This window comes from Mobula hypostoma, chromosome 12, assembly GCF_963921235.1.
Source record: "Mobula hypostoma chromosome 12, sMobHyp1.1, whole genome shotgun sequence".
In the NCBI taxonomy this organism is placed as follows: domain Eukaryota; kingdom Metazoa; phylum Chordata; class Chondrichthyes; order Myliobatiformes; family Myliobatidae; genus Mobula; species Mobula hypostoma.
In genome coordinates, this window is record NC_086108.1 from 76,987,269 (window position 1) to 77,001,297 (window position 14,029).

The window sequence follows — 14,029 nt, forward strand, 5'->3', positions numbered from 1 at the left end:
AGTTACAACGGGAACCTCAATAGTCTGAAACACTTATCCTGGAGCGCAAATGGCTGAGGGGAGTGATCATATAAATTACAATGTTTCAGAGGCATTTGGTCAGGTTCATATATAGAAAAAGCCTTGAGAGATTTGGGCCAACTGCAGGCAAGTGGGTGTGGCTTAGATAGACATTATAGTTGCCATGGACAAGTTGGGCCGAAGGGCCTGTTTCTGTACTCACCACAACTCTCTTTATCGCGGTATAATAATTTTTCCCAATTGTAGACTAGTTAAATCAATCTACTTAAGTCTGATACATGCTTTGGATAAACTTACAATTAAATATGTTTCATAAGCTTTAATTTCATTTGTGTTTTAGGAGATACCTCGATATTTCCAATGTATGCAGTCCTACATTAACATTTTCTCTATTTTTCTAATGAACCACAAGGAAACAGGAAAATGCAGCTAGTCCATACAATTATCTTCAAGAAGTCCAGATTCCTATGTAAATTATTACTGCCAAGAGCGTAGCTTTTTGATTAAACTTCGACTGGGAAGGAAACCACAGAAAAAGAAGTGAAAATAAGAGTAGAAGATTTTTATTTGGTGTGGGGTCAGGAGAAATTTTAAAAAAAAATTTAGTTGTATTTCATATGAAATCAGAACAAGCTGCTTTATTAGAAAGGAAATATTAATTGAGTAGTAAATGTAAGAAGTGACAAACTGGAATTTTCATTTGGGAAACCCTGTTTGAGGAAATTATAGTCTTGCACAAGTGGATAAATTACATATTGAACTGAGTCCAGTTGTTTCTGTAAAGAGCAGAAAGTAAGTCAATTGAATTCAACTCAATGGACTGAACTCTGATCGTAGCTTGAGCGTACAGCCCTATTCTCATTAGCCCTGCAGCCAAACAAATTTTCGTGGCAGCATGGCCCTAACTTACTGCCATTGTCACTTCTGTAGCCCTTCCATAAAATGCAGCAGACTACAAGCATTTCTTGATCTGCAGGCAGTGGGAACGAAAGCCTTGCCTACAGTCAGCTCACAGATGGATTCAGTAGCCTTCTGTCAACTTATGCTATAAGGAAGCCTTTTCACTGATTATCAAATTCATCTGAAAACATTAAGTTAAAACAAAGTAAATTAATCTATTTTTCAATAATAATAAATGTATTTAAAACACATTAAATGGCAATTAATTAAAACATAAATATAAATTGAAGTAAATCCATCTTGAATGAAGTAACAGTAAATGTATCTACTCTATGGCTGTGGTAAAGCTGAAGGATCAGATATGAAGCATATTGAATTTCTAATTTCAACAACTAGTGAGTCCACGGACACAGTAGGGTCAGTTGGGGATGCATCTGATGTCCATCATGTTCCCAGTTCCATGCTCTAGTTTTCAGACCTGAAAGTCAAGAATGCATTGTACACACATTGTAGTTAGCCATTGTGGACCTGCCAACTAGTAACAGCAAAATTCCAGCCCAGTTAAACTAGCTAAAGCATGAATTATTAAAATGGTTTATTTTATTTTACAGAGAGATGGTTCTTACACAAATGATGATGACTCTGTGGACATAGAAAATGAGAGTGCAAGTGGGAACAGATTTGAAGAATATGAATGGTGTGGGCAGAAGAGAATACGTGCTACAACCTTATTAGAAGGTGGTTTTCGAGGTATGCAAAATTTTCAAGGTTTTATTTTGCGACTAATCACACTTTTATAATTATTAACTAAAATTGAATTTAAACTGAATTCTTTTTGCAAGTTGTTTCTTGAACTTTTAAAGAATGTAAATGCTCATTGCTATCTATGTAGCCTATGTCTAGGATTTCTACATTTGGCCAGGTCCAAAGCTAGGTTGATGAATGGTTTGGATGAAGACACGACGTTCTGGAATTTAAATAAAAATGTTGTTTTTTCCAGTAAAATGTTGGTCAAAAACGGTGATGGTCTAGTTAGCTGTAGTGGGAAGTAAAAATAAAGTTAAAGCATATTGTTTTTTTTGATCATCTTCCCAGAACATCTTTGGGAGGTGGGTTGCTGTTTACAGACTTGACATTGCTTTTGAGCTATAATAACATCTAATCTAGTTTATTGATATTGTTGTTTCAGAGATTGTTGTTTCCACACAATAGATGTCTCCGCCTTGTTATGTTTATGTTTTTAAGTTTTTAAAAATCATTTCTTAAAACCCTTACTCCTAATTTTGGTATCTGGACATTTTTATCTAAGTGTGTTTAAGGCAATATTTAATCCTCTGGATTGATCTACTGAATTCATTTGTAAGTTTTTTTTTATAATAACTTAGCTCAATTCTATTGACAACTCCTCAGCAAATGAATCAGTTCATGCCTGAATGAAGCAAGGACTAAAAAAAAGTAGCATCATTAAATTGCCAGACAGTGATTGTCTCTAACCAGAAGGAGGAGTCTTTACAACCTGTCCTTGATATTCTGTAGCCCAACCAATAAAAGCCCCTTTCATCAATATTTGGTTTATAACTGTCACATGTACTAAGATACAGTAAACTTGTCATGCAGATCAGATCATTACACAGTGCATTGAACAATGTAAAACAATAGCAATGCACAATAAAGTGTAACAGCAATGAGAGTGCAGTGTGTATGTATCTGTGTGTGTGTATACACACACACACACGCACGTGCGCACGAATGATCGGGATCCAACATCAAGTAATTCACTTCCTGATCCTTTCCACCCACTGAAAGGGATTTGGTGAAATAGTCTCCCAATTTCCTACAGACTCCTAGTGGAGTTCTACAATACTCAAGAAGCAGTGCACCACCCTGGACAAAGCAGCTGACTTGATTGGCATCTTGTCCAACATCCTAAATGTTCATTCCCTTTGCTGGCACATAGTGGCAACTTTGCCTACTTCTACAGAATGCCTAGGTTATTCTGAGCATTCTGTAGCATTTCCTATACTGCCAACTCTTGCACCAAAAAGAACAAGACTTGAAGAAAATGGGAACACCAAATATTCCTTTTTAAGTAAGAACTTTTTAAGTATATCAATGTAACTTCATCGTTACTCGGTTCCAGGTCCTGCCATCTACGCAGCATCATTGTAGTAGTATCTTCAGCAGAAGGACTATAATATTTCTAGATGTGAGCTCAGTTACTCGGTGATAGGCAATAAATGCTGTTGTCCCTGCAGTGCTAGATTTTAGCAAAGTTAATATATAAAGAAAAAATGACTTACCTTTTAGGCACATGGTTTGGGATTTGAATAAATTTTAATTTCTTTGAGCTGAAGCAAGCCTTACCTAAGAAGGGTGACATGGTGACAGTGCATTTAAAGCACACTAAATGGCAGTTTCAATGGTAGTAGATGTTTCACAACTCCAGAAAACTGCAATTGATTCAGATTCTCTGGTGCTGTCCGTGAAGTTTGCATGTTCTCCTGTAATTGCATAGTTCCATCCTGTTAGTCTGATTTTCTCCCTCAGGCATATTAGTGTAGTACTGGAGGCTGACGGAAGAATTGGGGTGACTGTGGGCATGTGTGAGAGAATGGGTTGCAGCAAAATAATCAGGGCAATGGAATTGAAGAAATTCTCTGAGGCATCGGCTCTATGGGTTGAAAGGAAACATGAAAATTTACTTTGAGAGAGCTAACAAGATGCCAATCAGGGCAGCTGCTTGGCATGCAAAACTTAATTAATAGAATAATTCAAGGTGATTTTATTTGAGTGTTACCTGTTACAGAATTTGTTTGGAAACTTGAAATTCAAAGCTTGTTGTCATAATTCGTAACTTTAAAGAGATGTATTATGGGTCAGAAGCTCAGAATTCTTCTGACTTTACTAAGTATTTCCATTGTCAAGGAGACACAAAGATAGAATGCTTTCCACATGCTTCATCATTTGAATCAGGATAAAACAGCCTATTTTATCGACACCCATTTTGAGCATCCACTTCTTCCATTATTGGAATACTGTTGTTCCAAATTCTATTATCTCTTGGATGTTCAGTTGCAACTAAGCTTCATGAACAACACCATCCAGCACTGACAAAGCTTCATTAACAGCACTTCCCAGTACAGTCCTCTGACAAGAAAAACCAGGGTAACGGGTGTTTGGCCTGTTATTGAATGTTCCTTTTCAAGTCATATACTGTCATGAATTGGAATAATTTTGCCACTTGATCGATTTTACTGGGCAAAAGTCTTAGAATATGATCCCTTCATCTAAATAGTAGTGTGGATGTACTACACCACTAGTCTGAGAAGAAATTAAAATCAGAAGCCTGCAAATGCTGGAAATCTGCAATGAAAACTGGAGGCCCTCAACAGACCCTCATTTTTGGATAGAGAAACAGTTAAGGTTCCATACCTATAATAGATATTGTCATCTCTATTTATGCCAATCTCCACCTTCTTTGGAACTTGAAGCTGACTTGCTTTCTCCCTGTAAAGGGTCTTCATACTGAAACATTGATCTGCTGAATGTAATCTTTTAATTACATAGCATCTCTTCAAGGGCAGTATGAAGGGTTATAGTTACTAGAACAGACATTCTGTATTGGAATTTAAAAAAAAATTCTTACTTACATATTTATTTTTTATCAGAAGTTAATACAGATTTTGTCAAAACATTAATGAATATCTTCTATAGTTACTGAGGATTGGCAAAGTCTTATTCTGCAGAAAACTGTGAGAAAGACCAAAATTCTGTCGGTAAATTTCCTTTAAAGAAATCTCTGAAATTGAGCCATTTGCTCATTCCTAATATTTGACCTTAACTTGACCAGTCCTGGGAATGTAATTTTAGTGAGGCTCTGCTTTTGGATCACTGAGGGCAGAATAGCTGAGAAATGAGAGCTTGTCAAACAAAATTCCCTGTTATCTCCCTTGTTTTACCTAAATGAGCTAGGGCAAGGAGCACAGTGTCTCATTTCAAAAGTTATAAAATATTAAAAAAGCTGTGTCTAGTGGGAGCTGCCAGGGGGATTGCAGGTACAAGGTCTGCGATCAATTTGTACCGTTTTTCTAATGAAAGCTACAGAGTTTGTGTCAGATGCGCTTCACAGCTGGGCCAGTCATGTCGGCCAAAGAACAAGTCTGTATTCTCAGCTAGCCTGAAAGAAAAGGTGTATATACTTGGCAACATTTTCAAGAAACCACATCTTGGTCTTCCTATTGGACCTTATTGTGTTGTTTCAAAATGTAGAAATTAATGTGGGAAAATTTAAGGTCCTCAAATTTGAAGTATGAGCAGTGTTTGCTGGCTGTTCTGGACGGGTAAAAAAAACTTAAGCACATTTTTCAAAGAAAGTAATATACAGCCTCTATGGGTGGAGTATTTGATTGGTGCCCCTGATTGCTATGTTTGAAATTTGACTGTATGGTTCTGGTTTTCTCATAAGCTTTCCTTTTTGAGGGCTTTTCATAGGGAGCGTTCATAAGGATTTTTGATTGCTTCATGTTTGTCATCTGCTATACAGCATCAATGCCCAAGTTCCGAAATGGACCTGTGTAGCTATACCAAGTTTTTAATTGATGTGGAGTAGTAATTATGACTTTTATTCCCTCACCTCTTTTTCAGCTCCTTGAATTGGTTTCACACACATTAATAGCTATTAAGTGGTTACTTTTCATGTGAGGATGGATAGTTTATGCCACAAAAGAAGTACTAAAATGGTGTGCAGAGAGAATGCCGTGTATTTATTCATTTAGGAATTGGCTAGATGGGCTTTCATGATGTTTCTTGTTGATACACCAAGATGATAAACATGGCAAACAACAACAGCTTAAATAAAAGAAGTCATAATATTTAAAGTTTCATTTGCACTTAAGTCATGGTAATTTTTTTATTCAATATATCATGTAATAATAAACCCATTTACCCAAAAATTGAATTGATACAGTCTAAACCAGGCTATCATCTTTAAATGATTCACTGCAGTTTAAAGAAAGTGACTGGACTGTAACTAACTGAGGTTATTTACAGTTAGCAAACTATTGACACTGTGGATGAAACTATAGTAACTGTGGAATGAACAAGGTGATAAGAAAGTAATGATGGCATCAGAAAATGTTTGACGCTGTGCTTTCATACCTGCTTTGTAATGTGACTTCAAAGCTGATGGGGGGTGGGGTTGTTCTGCCTGAGCAAGTCCCCACTCACTGCAAACCACTGACTGAGGAAATCTTTGGTTGTTATTTCGGCCTGAGCAGATGGGACTAAGTAGATTAGGTAGCGATAGGTCAGAGGCGGCCAGTTGTTCCCTTCTGTTCAGTTCCATTTAGGGATTTCGGGTCGATTGGCATCATGTGTCATTCCTCCAGTGATATCGCTCAGGTATTGATCCAGTCTAGACAAGAGCTGGAGGCATCGCAGAGAACGTGTGCTGCACCATGCATAATGTGATTGAAAGGCAGTTAAAATGGCACTGACCTTTTCAGGGAGGATTAGATTGCCTGCCAAGTCTGTTTAAAGCAAGTGATAACGCGTGGTAAGGAAAACTGTCCGGACAACTTCAGAGAGAGAGCGAGAGAGGGAGGGAGGTTGAGCAAAAATGTTTTACAGACCTCTGCTGGGCTTTTTGAAACAGCACTATATTTTATGTTGTACAGATTTATAGAGGATTGAAATTTACAAAAGTATTTACTTCAGGTTTTGGCCTCAGAAAGATGGGAGAACTTGCTGAATACAACAGTGTCTTGTTGTAGTACTTATAATGTTCATTTCTAAATGTAGGGTATTAGCTATTTTAATAGTTAATGTTTGAGAAAACCCGTGCTTTTATTAATACTAGCTCTAAAACTGAGGATAGTTTCGATTCTGCTTCGTTTTCTTCCCTCTAAGTGGTGTGTAACAGTGTAAAATACAGATTATTATGATGTTCTGTAGCTGATTTGTTAAAATCCTTTGTGAAATTCTGAGTTAAGGTTTCCCAAATTTGAAATTTATTGAACTTTGGTTTTTAAATTCGTTTAGTTTATGTGTGAAGAAGTAATTAAGATATTGAGCTAAAATCCCATTTTTGCTGTTTCTGTCAAGAATATAATTTTATGATTTTATCCAGGAATAGCAAATGGGGGAGACCTTGTGATATATTTTTGATGCTAACAAACAGTGATCAGATTAAATTTTCCTTAGTGAGGTGGATCGATTCTTGTGTCCTACCAGGTGAGATGACCTAATGTAGATTTATTTAGTAGAGGAGAAATCTGACACATTGTATATCAGTATATAGCTATGACAGAGGTCATAGTCAGCACATTATATGGATAACCAATATTGAAATCTTAATAAGAGTTGCATTAGTTTTTGTTGCAGTGCATACAGTTGTTGGATTTGAAGTGTGCAGCTCAGTATGGACTAATACCGGATCAGTACTGAATTGTTGAGTGATGCATGCACAGAGGGAAATAAACAGGAATTTTCAGAAAATCATTGAAATTTCCAGCTGTCTGTGAAAGGGATTTCACAGATCCCTAAAAGGTGCATTTTGTACGATTGTCAACATTTTCCTCAATGACAAAACTCAAAAGTACACTAAAAGTTTCCATCTCCTACCCCCAACTTTTGCAGTGGCTTCCTGTTGGTTGAATTGCGCTTTGTGCAAAATAGCTGCTTCATTTCATTTATTTGTTCATTTAACAATCATTGCATTTTGGGGTAATTTCACTTGACATGAGGTGCTTTGTCAGGAAAAAATGAAAAGATGTCCTTGACTTGCAGGTCTGATAATTATATGGTAGCAGGACATTGGATATTAGCTTTTCTAATTTAGAACTAAATTCAGATGCAGCACAATGAAATAATGTCATCATACTAACCATGCTTTGAGTGTGTCCCACATTCATTTGAGCATTGTTGATATATGTCTACCCACTTTGATTCTGTAATAGATACAGTATTTTGCAAAAGTCTCAGGCACATATATAGCTAGGATGCCTAAGACTTTTGCACAGTACTATAGTAATTTTATATATTGCTTTGTACTGTTGCTGGAAAAAAAACTAATTTCATGATGTATGATTGATGATAAACCTGATTCTGATATGGGTCTCTATTGTGGACTGAGAGTGGAAAGGACACAGGGAGAGGGGAATAGTGATTGGAAAACGGGGTATGGAGGAGGGAGGGAGCGGGAAGCAGCAGAGGGACATTCTGTAATAATCAATAAACCAGTTGTTTGGCATCAAATGACTTTGCTTGGTGTCTCAGGGTTGGGTGTGTCTGCAACTGCGCTATACCCTGCCCGTGGCACTCCTTCTCTGTCACCTGTTCTACCCCCTTCTGTGGTGCTTCTCCCTCACCATTCCCATCCTTTGTTTACGCCAGACTTACAAACTCTCTCTTCTCCACATTGACAAATACAGAACTTTGTATTTAGGCACCCTAAGATTTTTGAACAGTACTCTATGTGGATGATTGACAAATAATTTTCTTTCCATGAATGATGCTCCCAAAGAGGGCCTTGCAAAGATATTTAATTTGAGAGTTGGTTGGGGTGTGTGATTTTGGTCAGCAGTTGATAGGACAGGTGGATAGGTTAGCAGGAGTATTGAGTGGAAGATTAGTCACAGTGCAAAGTTCAAGAATGTACCCACCTGCACTGGGAAGGGCTCCTCAGAATTTCCAATAGTGATCCAGATAGGATGATAACCTGGATGATTACCTAACTGAGGGTTGCTTTTTTTTACTCATTGCTTTAATACTTATTTTCCAAAATTACTTGGTGAAAACAGATAATTTTGTAATGTAATGAAATGCTGGTGACTGGTATAGATTTTAACTGAGGTTGATAGCCATTTTTAAAAGTCAGTGTTCTTTCATTATGGCTAAATAAAAATAATGTAGCTCTGTTTGTTTTAAAAAGTAATCTCAATTGAAGGGGGTCATTGTTATGCACATTTGTAACCATTTCTTAAATGCCTTGACAACTAAACAATTTACCAGACCTCTTTGGAAGACATATAGAGAGAATGATCTAGTGTGGGACTAAATCACAAATAAGAGAGGCAAATTCCTTTCAAGAAGTGCATTAAGTAAATGAGTTGAGTTTCTGAGTTAAAAACAGCTTTCACTTTCTGCTTTTCCTCCATGACTTAAACAGCTTTTAAAATATTAGTTTTACATAATGCCATGATGATGTTTAGGTTTCACAATCCAATAATTTAAAGAAATATGTCCTGATATACTCTTACAAACCTGCTCTTCAAGAAATAGTAATTCAACCAAAGTGCATAATGGATACTTGGGAGTCTATTGCCATAATATTAATAAATGTTGAAATTTCTTCTTTACACATATGTGATGTGATTGACAATGATTTGATGCCATCTTATTTTGATTTCATATACATATATCCTCAGCAAACCTGACCAAACAATCTTCTGAAATCGTCTCTTTCACGCATCTCTCTCCATCCAAGTTTGAAAGTAATTGGCATGTTGTACGTCTTGCTAAACACACAGCTTATGTGCATATAAGAACACACACAGTTTGTAGGCCTTTTGAGCAGCTTCTGATGGGGGCTAACTATATTTGACACACGGCAACTTCTTACCTCCACACCAGATAATTGCATTGTCAACTATTCAGCAAAGTGGCAGGTGACATCTGAGGCGATTGACTAGCAGAGTTGTTCTGTGTAGGACTGTCAGCTGTTCAATCAATAGAGTTTACAGAAGACACCCTGATTGCATCTGTAACTAATTTAACTTTGAAACCCCTAGCTCCCCTTTGCACAAAGTTGCAATTCTATTCAGGATGTGCACTGAATGGCAGGTGAAAAAAATCAATGGCAGCTTTCTGCGGTCGTGCAGTCGTGGGTTTTTGCTCTGCATGGTTAACAAGCAGTCATGACTTCAAATCAATGAACTGATCAATTGATTAAATTAACAGTGATTTTCTTTTGGGTTAGCAGCCAGGGTCCTTGGATTATTAGTTGTGTTGTCTTTTGAGGTAACTTGCATTTATAAAATTTAAGGCTTATTAACAACTCAGCACTTGGAAATTCCACTTTCTCCTCTCTTTCAACATGTAATGTTAATTAGTTGGGCAGAAGCCTTGGCCTATTGGGATTTGGGATGTATTTGACAGGATTGGATTGGGTTACTGCAGCACAAGCCCTTTGCTTCCTCTCTCAGCAGTTCAGAAGCTAGTTAAGTAGTTCTGATAGGTAGAGCGTGATTGATGGGGAAGTTTGTCTCCGGTAGTGTCAGGGACTTATAGAGGTGTCATTCAAGATTGGCGCCTGAATTACTTGTCACATTCTGTCAAAGAATGTCGAAGAAACAAGGAACTGCTGCATTACTTTGTTTTTCTCTGTTAAATGACCCATGTCTTATCTGCTTGCTATTTGTATTGGTTGAAGGTTAAAAAGACAGCTTTAAATAGGCAGCATTTTAAAAAGTCAGAAATTAAAGCTCTAAGAATTTTATTCCAGTTGAATAACTGAACAATATATAAAAAAAACATTGTATTCAACAGAGTTTGATAAGATTCTCCTGTCTAGTGAAGTAGTTTGTCTGTTCATCCACCTCATAGCAAGAACTAAACCTACACATATCGATACATACCCTGGAATATTGCAGAAACCTCGAAAGCAAATTAAAATAGAATTTAGACTCTTGACAACTTCAATGAGACTAATGCAGAATTTTGAGGATTAGCTGCATATCAGTGAAAAACATGAAATCCAGATCAGTTGTGAGTGAAGTATAACTTACCTCCCCAGTAAAAGCAAGCTAGCAAACTGTACAGCTGAATTCCTGGTATTGCAGTAACATGACTAGTTTCTGCAGTCCTTTTCTGATCATTTTGCTGTCCCTCATAGCACCTCTTTATTCATCACATTTCCTGCTGCTTCTGTTCCTGGTAATTTGCTTTAACAAGTAAGCAGCAGAAAAATATATTTGTTCTTGATTTCCCTTTGTTTTAAAAATTGAATAAAAATGGGCTAAGTTGAGGGTGAAATTTGTAATACTCTCTCCTTCTTTGTTCACCAATTTATAAAATTGTTCCAAGTGAATGAACAGTGATTGAAGATCACTGGGATTCTTGCCCCTTCACCACATATGACTGCTGATTCCTGATGTACAATAAACTTTCTCATATTCTACAAATTTAGATATTTGGTATTTCTTGACCCAAATTACAGTTACAACTGCAGATGAATTTCTGTTTCGTTATTTACTCCAGAGAATGGTGGCATTGCTGAATGACTGCTTTTATTGTCCCACCCTTATTTCATTGAGGTAATGGGGTTGTATGTTTGAACTAACCAGCTGGAATAAAATAGGTGAGATGTGGGCCTTGATTAAGCAAATATCTTTATTGGGCAGAAATTAGCTCACCTAAATTCTGGAGCATTTTCAGTGGCAAGAGGTGAGCATTGTAAGAAAGCTGCTGTGGAAGAGGACCTCAGGAAATTTAACATTTTTGTTACCAGTGTTTGACTGGTCCCTGAAGGCATTACCAAGTCCTAAGGTGCTTACTTCATTCCTGACAAGGAATAAGATTGGCTGCCGGGACCAGGTATGAGGCTCATGTTAAGATGGTGAATGGAGGTTCTAGAAGGTCCATTATTTTTTGATTCCACTTTCAATTAAGTAACATGTTACCTATTTGGTAGCAACCCCTTTATGAACAACAAACAATCTCTTGGAGCAATTCAGCGGGTCAAGCAGTATCTGTGGCAGGAAAGGAATTATCAACATTTCAGGTTGAAACCCTGCATCTGCTTTTTTTTTTAACTTGTGTGTCATATGGACTTTGCCATCATTCCAGGCAGGTGCCAGCGACTATTAAGTGTTGTCCTGAATGACTTTGTGACTGATGCGCACCTTGTTTGCTGTGATCATTTGCAGATGACAAGAAGAATTGATTTTTTGTGGTTCCTGCTTTGTGTCTAAGTGATATGCAAAATATTATTCAGTTTTGTTCCATACCTGTTTTGAGATTTGTATAAAGTAGTTTTATTCTCCCTGTCCTTCCTCTATTTCCAGTGCAGCTAGACAATGGAAGGAATTTAATGTTTTTGTATTTGTTTATGACTCTGTTTCAGACCGTTAACTATATTCTCCAAATGTGCGTATTGCCACGCCTTATATAAAAAATGATGTTAAGTGCACCATTTCCCAATGTGTAGATTGGCTTTCAAAAAGTAATTATTTGGTGTCTTTTGTTTGGTTTGAACTTGGCATTGAAAATTCAGAGGCTTACATAGAAACTAAGGAGATATTAAATATGACTTTATTTATAAAATGAATGGTTTCTGCTTGGTGAAGCAGGTAGCATTGAGCACATAATGGAACGATAAAGTATATTTTATGTTATAGTGTAGATTTGTCCAAAATATGTAAATTGGCATGTTCTCCAAAGTATGTAAAGTGTTATTTTGCCAAATATATAGAGAGAATTTTCTATTCTGATTTTAAACTTTGGTGTTATATGTACTGTGCAGAAGCAGTCTTGTTTTCACCTCATTTTACATCTTTGTTTTTGTTTTCAACATAGGATCTGGGTTTGTCACCTGCAGCAGTAAAGAGAATCATGACAGTGATGCAGATCTTGATGTGGATGGAGATGACACTTTGGAGTATGGGAAACCACAGCATCCCTTTTGTCAATAAATGCAGAATTGGCTTGTATTGATTTAAAAGGTTCTTCTTTGAGGAGCCTCCTATCTTTTTTTAATATAAATAATTGTATTCGCATTTCCCCTGCAGTGGCTTAATAAATTAAAGAAAAATAAGGAATAATAGGACACATCTTCACTAGATGCCAAGCCTGGTGGTTTCCTGCTCAGACCATGGTGTTTCATCCATTGTCTCCCAGGTGCAACCTTTCGTTGGTTAGTCGGTTCTTGGCTGATCAGGAGGTCAGTGCAGTTTAATACAGTGCAAAACTTTTCTGTTCATAATTGCCCTGTTGACTCCCAGAATAGCTATGACTGTCACCCTAAAGTTTGGTTGTCATAGCAGTTACTGACATTGAAAGCCTATGGGGCTCTTAAAAAATGAATATTGTCTTCTAAGTAAGTAGATGTTTTATAATTTCAATACAGGTAAATATTTTGAAACTCTATAGCTAAAATAAAATAAGAGTTCTACTCCCCTTTATACTCACAGTCAATTGATTCAACAATTAAAAACTAGATTTACAGTTACAAAGCCTCAGAACGGGAAAACCTGTGGAAGTTAGTCCCACCCAGTAAGATTCTAACGAGAGTCCATCAGTGCAGTGCAAGTGACCTGGGAACAGTGCTGTGAGTTGGTTGCTCCACTTCAGCCTTGTAGCTGGGAGTACAGCTTTCCACTCACCAGGGCAGTCCCTGGATATCTGTGAGAGGCACTACTCACATCCAGAATTTAACTGTCTGCTAATTCTTAAGATGGAAATCATTACCATTTGTTTAATTGTGTGCTGAACCAACATAATAATTACATAATAGATAATATTGAAATTAAACTAAAGAAGATGACCATTCAGTCAACCATTTTGTTTATTTACTGACCAAATAAATAACTTATGTCCTGCAGTAATACCAAAGAAGAAGACTTTTAAACTTACAATTCTTTTGTTCTGTGACTGAAAGAGACAATGATTTGAGTAAGAAGGATATAAATTCCCGATGTGAAAATATTCAATTTTTTTTTGTAGTATTTAGCCACTGGAGTGCCCCTTTTACCAGATGAAAAATAAATATTGGTGCCAGGAGATGTAAATAGTGATGCAACTGTAGTTGCAACAGTAGATAATATAGTGATATAGAAAGATCTGCTTGAAGGCTGAAACTTCAAATGTTGATGGGTGAATGCCAACACAATCTAATAAACTATCTGTTGTAGTTGGCATGGTAAAGATAGATCTAAAGATTATTTCATGGTCAACTGAAATGTTGCTTGTCCAAGTTACTATCAATCTTACCTTTGCGGCTGTAGCTGTTTGTACTATGATCATAACTCAAACAGCATTGACACAAAATATATTTCTCACGAATAGAACCAGATATAAACCAGTTTATACAAGGATGGTTTTTGAGGTTAGT

At 36.8% G+C, this 14,029-nt stretch overlaps 1 protein-coding gene and 1 long non-coding RNA gene across 4 annotated transcripts in view; one reads left to right on the forward strand and one right to left on the reverse strand.

Moving 5' to 3' along the window:
• The window catches only part of LOC134354933 (uncharacterized), a 65,321-nt gene extending 58,841 nt beyond the window's left edge, over nt 1-6,480 (reverse strand). Inside the window, exons 1-2 of the long non-coding RNA XR_010019925.1 lie at nt 6,079-6,480; nt 3,286-3,592 (exon numbers count right to left, since the gene is read on the reverse strand). This is a non-coding gene — a long non-coding RNA (uncharacterized LOC134354933). The remainder of the gene's footprint in view (nt 1-3,285; nt 3,593-6,078) is intronic.
• Nucleotides 1-14,029, forward strand: part of rnf220a (ring finger protein 220a) — a 487,974-nt gene that overhangs the window by 396,339 nt on the left and 77,606 nt on the right. For all 3 annotated transcript variants that reach the window (XM_063064437.1, XM_063064436.1, XM_063064438.1), the window contains 2 exons: nt 1,533-1,671; nt 12,496-12,592. In XM_063064437.1, coding sequence (XP_062920507.1) covers nt 1,533-1,671; nt 12,496-12,592 — 236 coding nt within the window. The remainder of the gene's footprint in view (nt 1-1,532; nt 1,672-12,495; nt 12,593-14,029) is intronic.